Source organism: Myotis davidii, unplaced genomic scaffold (genome assembly GCF_000327345.1).
Source record: "Myotis davidii unplaced genomic scaffold, ASM32734v1 scaffold629, whole genome shotgun sequence".
Taxonomy (NCBI): Eukaryota; Metazoa; Chordata; class Mammalia; order Chiroptera; family Vespertilionidae; genus Myotis; species Myotis davidii.
The window spans coordinates 1206651-1215985 of NW_006300210.1; the positions used below are offsets into that span (position 1 = coordinate 1206651).

At 38.8% G+C, this 9335-nt stretch overlaps 1 protein-coding gene across 1 annotated transcript in view; it reads left to right on the top strand.

Moving 5' to 3' along the window:
• Positions 1 to 9335, top strand: part of ATP8A1 (ATPase, aminophospholipid transporter (APLT), class I, type 8A, member 1) — a 179198-nt gene that overhangs the window by 123349 nt on the left and 46514 nt on the right. Inside the window, exons 26-27 of the mRNA XM_006776615.2 lie at positions 5533 to 5716; positions 5810 to 5920. Of these exons, the coding sequence (XP_006776678.1) occupies positions 5533 to 5716; positions 5810 to 5920 (295 nt within the window). The remainder of the gene's footprint in view (positions 1 to 5532; positions 5717 to 5809; positions 5921 to 9335) is intronic.

Sequence of the window (9335 nt, forward strand, 5' to 3'; positions counted from 1 at the left end):
AATTCAAAAAGGAACCAAGTAAGATCTCATAAGTTTTTCTCTTAGGTTTTCCTCTCTTTTTGTAATTTCTTTATTAGTCAGCAGAACATGACTCCATGGGGGAAAGGCTGATACTCCCAAGGAGAAATCTTAGGAAGTGTGTTGCAAAGGGAAGTACAGCAGCTCCCGGCACTAATGATCCTGATCCCTAAAGAGTCCCAGGAGCCGCCCTCCAGCTTAGTGAATGCAGGGCTCTGTCAGCACCGGGCAGGCGCTGGATAAAGCACTTCAGGATACCCCACGTTACCCTGTATTCCTACATGTTCTATTTTTTTTTTCTCGATTCACTTTCTGAAGGCAACTTTATAGTAACTTTTAAGTTTACAGTATGTTTTTGAGATCATATTGTATTACCAGCATAATTTTTGCTGCATAAGGTATTTTAAGGTTATTAAACTAAAACACAATACAGTAAGCTACATTATTGTACCCCTTTTGTCTACCTGTAGAAAGTCCCTTAAAATATTCTTTATTATGTGTCTATGTGTATACCCGCACATTTCATCTTTATCCATGTTTCATTCAAAAAGGTGACTCATTGCCCGGCCAGTGTGGCTCAGTGGATTGAGCCTCATCTCACACATAAAGAGGTCACTGGTTCGATTCCTTGTCAGGGCACATGCCCCAGTTTTGGGCCCAGTCCCCAGCAGGGGGCCTGCAGGAGGCAGCCTATCGATGTGTCTCTCTCACATCAATGTTTCTATCTTTCTCTCCTTCTCCCTTCCTCTTCCCCTAAATCAATAAAAACATATTTTTTGAAAAGTGACTCATTTAGCTAATCCTATGAAAAGAGTGCAAAATATAATTTGAGCCACTCTATGTACTTTCTATTGGACCCAGTCCCCAGCAGGAGGCCTGCAGGAGGCAGCCTATCGATGTGTCTCTCTCACATCAATGTTTCTATCTTTCTCTCCTTCTCCCTTCCTCTTCCCCTAAATCAATAAAAACATATTTTTTGAAAAGTGACTCATTTAGCTAATCCTATGAAAAGAGTGCAAAATATAATTTGAGCCACTCTATGTACTTTCTAGCTTAAATGGTAAAAAAAAATTTCCACTACCACGATCTCATGTTCACAGGGCTGTGAGAATTACTACATAGCCAGTAAGGACGGTAATGAATAACATGTGCAGAAACTGCAGCCAAAATAATATCTGAAAAGCATATTGCACTCAGAGCACTGCTAGGGCGTATCGCACAGGACCACCCTCTGTTTGTGGAGCCACGGGGAAGAACTCCGGACCCTATGCACACACTGACTGTGGAGTCTTTTTCTGTCAAGGCTCTGCTCCTGAAGAATAAAGCGCAACAGCAGAGGAGAACTGTGAATAATTTACATCCTGATACAGACCCATAGGTGGTAAAAAATATATATATATCTGGGGCAGAGCACAGTGCTTTTATGATGTTTCTGGATTATACATTGGGACACTATTGGTATTGGTAAAGTTAAGGTTTTAGATATGTTCAGCCATGGATGTGTGGGTTTTGATAGACATTTGGAAGAATTAACTTGTGCAGCGAGGTTGTTCCAGACCACCAGTTTTCAACTGATGTGCCACAAGAATTTTTAAAACATGCACTGCCTGACTATTTAGTCAGGGGCAATGACCTCCTTTGCCTTAGATTCCCCCGCCCCACCCCCAAAAATAGCAGCCAACACAACAATAGCTATTGGTGTGAATGAATCTAAATTATACCCTTTTTTTGCCTGATAGGCAAAAGTTATATTTTTTGGTGTGTCGCAGAATTTTTAGTAATTCGTGTATGGGTGCCATGATATGAAAATGTTGAAAATCACCATTCTAGGCTATTATGGACATTGTACACATGTAAGATGCAAATGTACAAAAGTCAAGAAAAAAATAAACTCTAATGAGTGAAGTAGGTGGCCTTTTATGAAGTACGAATAAAACCGTAGGAGGGAATATATTGTGGATAATTTTTAATATGTGCTGCTGCTGCTTTTACCTGCCATGAGCTTTCCCTGTCAAATTCTAATTCATCAAGCAAGCCTCTTGCAGCCCAAGCTAGTTTCTACATCCTCTGGAATTATCAAGTACTGGTAATCTGTCAAAAGTTTGTGCTGCACTCACTTTTATTGTCTTGTTTGTTTTGCTATCTTGTAACCCCTTCATAGCAAGGAGCAATTTTTTAAATGGATGCTTTAAAAACATAGATCTTTTAAACTGAATATAGCGTGAGTAACCTGAGTCCTCCCACCCCTTAAACCACATTTCCTCCCTAAGACAGCTGGCAGGTGCCCACAAGCACATCATGCCCGGAGCTGGGAAGACCCTCTGTAGTGCACCCCTGCCTTTGCTTCTATGGTTGTGCGTGGTATTTACCTCTAATCAGTGGGTGCTTGGGCCTTAATCTTTATTCCTATGCTACTTCTTAAAGTGATCACCCTTTAATTAAACATGTCATAGGTCTTAGAAATAACAATCTAGTCCAAAGAAAACCAGATAGAATGCTCTCACGAGACTTTTTTGAGTTGCTAAACACTTTGCTGTTGAATTTGGGGTGGGTCATATAATAAACTTGGGTGGAGGGCATCATTACATTCTAGTCTTCACATTAATGAAACCAACCATGGATTGTGCCTGGTGAGGGAGGCTTCTGCAACCAAAGTATGCAGAATTTTAGGTGGCTGACCCCGATGCCAAGTGAGGTTCTTTGCCCTGCGTCACAAGTTTGTACATTTCTGAGTTAAATGTTTTAAGTAAGTATATTTTATTTTTTATGAATCCCCACTTAAATTTGACATCTTTCTTTAGCAACCAACTGCTACTTCAAACCCTTCAGTTACGAGGGCTTCCACTGTTTCTTGAATCTTCTTCCAAACCAGTTGTCTGCTTTTCGCTTGATAATAGAAGCAGATGCCTTAGCCAGTCACAGCAGCAGTGTGATGTGGGGAATGTCTGTGACTACATCATCAGATATTTTTTTAAATGGGTATTGTCCTTACCAAGGGGATTTGTATTCTGTCTTTAACACCTGAGTTAACCACACCCACCGGGTTGGTGTAAATTCGAAGCCAGTTCTAATCTGGGGGTATTGAAAATCGCAGTGTGAAGCAGAGAAAGCAGTGGTTGGTTGCAGTAGCCGTGAAGTAAGACAACCAAGTTCTGCCCGGCCAGAGTGGCTCCGTTGGTTAAGTATCATCCTGTACACAAAAAGGTTGCCGGTTCCGTTCCCAGTCAGGGCACATACCACCTGGGTTTCGGGTTCAATCCCTGGTTGGGGCGCTTATGGAAGACAACCAGTCTGTTTCTTTCTCGCATCGATGTTCCTCTCTCCCTCCCACCTTTCCTCTCTCTAAGTATGTCCTCGGGTTAGGATTAAAAATAAAAGAAGAAAACAAAGTTTAACCTGGCTCTTTTCGGATCCTTCTTTAAATCACTAATATTAGCTGCTATGCAGAGATGTCTCCTTTAGTACACATTGACTTATGAAAAAAGGTACCACTGTTTTCTAGCTCCATTGATGTACCATGGTGTGACTTCACATGTGTTTACGCTGTAAGACTGTTAAATCGTGAAGAGAATTTGACCAATGTTTTCAAATATTTTCTCTTTTTGTGCCCATTTCCCATTTGCTTTTTAGTCCATTTCTTGGTGAGCATTCTTTTGTGACACTAAATGTCTGCTGTAGTCTCTGCCTAGAACATTGGCCTAGAGCAGTGATGGCGAACCTTTTGAGCTCAGCAGCTCAGCATTTTGAAAAACTCTAACTTAACTCTGGTGCCATGTCACATATAGAAATTTTTTGATATTTGCAACCATAGTAAAACAAAGATTTATATTTTTGATATTTATTTTAGATATTTAAATGCCATTTAACAAAGAAAAATCAACCCAAAAAAATGAGTTCGCGTGTCACCTCTGACACATGTGTCATAGGTTCACCATCACTGGCCTAGAGCTAGTGGACTTTGGTTTATATTCGCCTGTTAAGAAAAAATTAAATAAACTTCGAAAATGACATGAAAATTGCTTCAAAGAGAGCAAAGGGGGCTCACATGCAAAAGCTCATTAATGGCCTGAGACTCATCCATCCCCTTGTATTCACAGTTGTGTCGTTTTGTACAATTGCTAGACTCTGAAAGGAGATTTAAAGAAAGTTAAAAATAAGTCTTTCATATAGCAGCCTTTTACCAGTACCTATTTGGGATCAGCACTAGGAATACAAAGACGAGGACACTGGTTTACTCGGCAAGCAACTCCCAGCCTGATGCAATGATTCTCACACTTGAAATAAACCCAGCGCGGCTCTGGCTGAATGGAGCCTTTCTGAAGGGCAGTGGGCCTCCTGAAAGGACATGTTGGTGCCGAGGATCCACTGCTAGGAATGTTTCCTAAAGAAATAATCAGGAAAATGTGCAAGATGTTGAGTCTTTCAGAGTAATGATCTTCATTTTTAGACGGAATAATAAATGATTTACCAGATGTTCCAGCAGATATCATGAGGCACCTCCTCCACTTAACCTTGATAAAGAATTTAGCTGTGAGTTGTTTTTCTTGTCCAACATTGTGTGATAGTTGTTAGTATTGAATCACAATCTTCACTGTTTACTGAGCCAGTTTACTGTTTAGTTTTCCTTCTTAATCGCCAAGACAGTATTTGTAATATATTAAGTTCATTACACTGACGCATTCTGTCTTTGAGCCCTGCTGTAATTGTTGTGGGGTTTATTTCTTAAGTGGCTTTTAAAAGTCTGTAATAAGATGATCCGTAGTTAATACCAAAAAGGATTTTAGTTGGGTGCTGCCGTTCTCTGCCCCTGACCCCACAGTTATGCAGGTTGCTTGAGTCTCCTTGGCCATTCGTCAGTAGCTTTGGAAGAAAATCGAGGCACAGGAGCTATGCAACCAAGTGCTTGGCATTTACTTTGGTTGATTCACCCTGGTGTCTGAGAACAGGTCGAGAGATTAGCCAATGCCCTACTGTTAATTTAAGTAGAGTTTTAAGTTATTTTAAATGTATATTACATTGTCTAAGTTCACCTTTCGGTGGCTCAGAACTTTTGTTCTCCAGAAATAGTACAGGTTTTAATAAGTATTTGGACTATAGTTTAATAGCCTTTCTGACCTTTTCGTTCACAAGTGAAAATTTGGAAATGCTGATGTTATTTGTTAGGAAGTATAATGGCATTTCTGAACTCAGATGTTATTTCTTTAACAAGTTAATGGACACCTGTTAGAGAAATAAACTAGTCCTGGTAAACTGGTAAACTAGTGCTTAACAAGATGTCATAGCTTCTGTTTATCTCCTAGAGATTTGCTCCCAAGACTTTCGTTTTCTTTTTTCCCTTGAGTTGGCAACCAGGTTAACAGAGAACCAAACATTTGCAAACCTAAGACTTTTCCGGAATGGTTCTTCCTAGAACTACATACTCACTTGCTCTTATCCTTCAAGACAATTGGCATTTTAAAAGTCTTTTTTATTTTCCAGAAAACAGAGCTAATTGATCATTTGTTCTAATTTAAGGGTTTCTCCCCTTCAAAAATCTGAAGTCGTTGAGATGGTTAAGAAGCAAGTCAAAGTCATAACACTTGCAATTGGTGATGGAGCCAATGATGTCAGCATGATCCAGACGGCACATGTCGGCGTGGGTATAAGCGGGAACGAAGGCCTTCAGGCAGCTAATTCTTCTGATTACTCCATCGCGCAGGTAAAGATAGTTTCTGCAGTCACACCCTTCATCTCAGTCAGCTGACACTAGGAAAAGGGAAATACTGATATTGTTTTCCACTCTTATTTTTAGTTCAAGTATTTGAAGAATTTATTGATGGTTCACGGTGCCTGGAACTATAACAGAGTCTCCAAGTGCATTTTGTACTGCTTCTACAAGAATATAGTCCTCTATATTATCGAGGTAATCGCCGGTTAAGTTTTAAATCCTTGTCACTTGCATAGATATGTAAAGACATTTTCTTTATGAAGACATGTTCTCATTTTAATTAATCCATTTGCCTACTTTGTGTAACTTCTAAATATGTTAAAACGAAAAGTTTGTCAGCCCTGGAGAATAATTCATGTTTAAATTCTGGCTAAAAAAGTTATATTACTTGGGTAAGAAATGTTGAATTAGAATTGCTAATGAAATAATGTTTTCACTTTTAAAAAGACTACAAATTATAGAATTTTTTATTACATGAAAAAACTTACAAGAGAAAACAATACACTATTTAGGGATATACACATAGAAACTGTATTTTAAAGGACAGTGAAGGGAATGATAGACATAAAACTGAGGATAGCAGTTCTGCTGGGGGTGGTGGTTAAAGAAGCAGAAGCAGGCAGGATTCATAGGTAGTTTCCCTAATATTGGTCATCCTGTAGTTCTTATTATGTTTCAAACTTAGACACTTATATACAAGTATCCCTTGCTACCCAGATCTGTTTTGGTTTCTGAGTTTGGTTGTTAGCAGGAGTTTAGATAATGAGGAAAGAGTCTACAAGCTATCAGAATATTTAGTTCCTGTGTCTGGACAGCAAGAAATTCCAAATTCCTTTTCATATATCAAATATAACATCATTTTGGGGAAAGTCGTGGGGGACACAAATATTTAGTCTGTAAAATCATTTTTTACATGAAAACTTAACCTGAGTCAGGAATATCACTTCTAAAGGGTAGTATGTTGTCCTACAAACAGTTTCACAGCCCCCACTGGGTGCCAGGCCCCAGGCTGTGTTCATTGTTCTTGCTGTCCTCCATCCAGGAGCTGGGCAACAGAAATAACAATGCCAGCCACTCATGCAATTCTGGAAGCCACATGAGCAACAAGTAAAAATTAAAGCCTATATTAACTTTTAAATGGTATTTTATTTAAGTCAGTATATTCAGTATTACCATTTCAATGTATAATCACCTTAAAAATTTTTAATGTGATATTTTACATTTTGTTTTCATACTAAGCCTTCAAATTCAGGTGTTGATCTATCAGTGGCTACCACAGTGGACAGCAATGCACCAGTGCATGAATAAGTGAACTGAATGGTTAATCAGGAAGTGATAGATAAATCACGTACCTTTCATTCACCTATGGCCATCTTATCCTCAGAAGCTATATTTGTAAAACACACTCTAAATTTTATCAGTTTCTTGTCCTTCTTGCAGCCTCGCAGAGCATGAAGATAAGGTCTCCATAGTTCCTTAAGAAAACGCTCCATCTGCCCCTCCTGTGAGGGGACCCACCTTCGCCCTCATAAATATGCCCAGAGCTTCCTTACAGATGTTTGTTTATGCCACTTTGACCTCTAACTTGCTGGCTGTTCCTCCACAGCTGTCAGAAGATACATAGCCTAACACCCCAACCAGTGTGGCTCAGTGATTGAGTGTCAAACAATGAACCCGGAGGTCACACTTTGATTCCTGATCAGGGCACATGCCCAGGTTGTGGACTTGATCCCGAGTGGGGCGTGTGCAGGAGGCAGCCAATCAGTGATTCTCTCTCATCATTGATGTTTCTATCTCCTTCTTCTCCCTTCCTCTCTGAAATCAAAAAAGATATATTTTTTAAATATATATGTATACTAGAGGCCTGTTGCATGAAGAGATTCGTGCAATAGGCTTTCCCTTCCCCTGACTGCTGGCACCGGTTTTCCTCTGGCACCAGGACCCAGGCCTTCGCTCCAGCGGGAGACGCCTTCGGTCTTCGCTGCGCTGCTTCGTGCCTACGTATGCAAACTAACTGCCATCTTTGTTGGGTTAATTTGCATACTCTCCTGATTGGCTGGTTAGCGTAGTGAAGGTATGGTCAATGTACATGTTTGTCTATTATTAGGTAAGATAATATCCCATGCTTTACACCAGAGAAGTAATACTGTCAACAAAACAAATCTAGATTTCACATTGACCGTATTGGCAGGTTAGCTGGGAACTGCTGTGTATTTGGTTCAGCTGTTCTTTATGCCTTTGTAAGAATGCTTGTCTCCTTATTAAAATGTTGACTTTACATATTTCTTAATATAAGTTAGCTGCTAAAACTGAAACATAGTTTTCAAGTGTGCAGGCAATTTTATTTATTGGTCACTAAAAATCTATACTTAGGTTACAACCCATTTGGTAAAATAAACAAATACTTGGAAACAAACAAGATAATCTGTGAACTTCCTTATTGCTCATTTCTGCTGATTTGGTCTGTAGTAGTCTGTGTTTTGAAGCAAAACACACCTCTAAAATCGCTTATGAGATCTAAAAACTATATTGTTATTGTATATATAAATTTGTGATTTTTTTCTAAAATAATTATTTATGATTGCCAGTATCCTCCATAGTTACTAGCTTTTCTAATTATATTTTTCTCATTCAGAATAATATCAATTTACATAGTTTACTTATATATATTTTTGAAGATACTAGGAGTTTAAAGCCATTGGTAGCAAGAAATCTGCTTTAAAATTTTCTTATTTTTTAAAAAATCTAGATCATTTGACAATCAGCAGTGAAGTGGGTAAAATTTATGTACTAATAGGGGGAAATAAAATATATTAAACTCAAAATGGAAAACTAAATCTGTAATTTCTGTTTCATCCAGAGTTACATGAATTGTGTTTGATTAGCCCTAAATTTCACTTGGCTTTCAATTTAAAGCCTCCTCATGAGATATTTAGCACTGACCAAATTCTTTCAATATCGAACAGGAAGTAAATTTTGACTTGGGGTGTTGAACTACACAATACAGTGTATTATAGAATTATATACCTTAAACCTATATAATTTTACTAACCAGTGTAACCCCAATAAATTCAATTTTTTTAAAAAAAAAAAGGAAGTAAGTCCTAAACTTTACTGGAAATCTCATTTAAGTTATTTTTCTTTGAGCACGTTATGGAAATGTATTTTGAATATAATTCAACTATCTTGGAAACAAATTGACCTTTTCAATCAATTCCCAGATACCAAACTTTTGCCAGCTAAAACAAGTTCTGCAGATGTTAATGGCTCATGTCAATACTGTGAATGAATAGACAGAAAACACATCATTGAATGTCTCTAGTGAGGACAACTGCCAGTCTCGACTCTCTCCTTTCAGTGTTTTGTGCTGATCAGGCGTGGGAGCAGAGGACTCACTGACTGTTTGTAAGCTGCTGTTTAATATGCAGAAATGCTCCGTGGGGAAAAGGTCTGTGCGGCTTCAACTGCCACGCCTCTGCTGGGACGTGGAACTTAGAAAAGAATACCAGGAGAGGCAGGTCTGGAGTTTCTTTGCTTATGAAGGAATAGTCTGGAGCTCTATGGGTTTTATAGATTATCTGCAAAAACTGCTTTTCCCATTGCTGTAGTG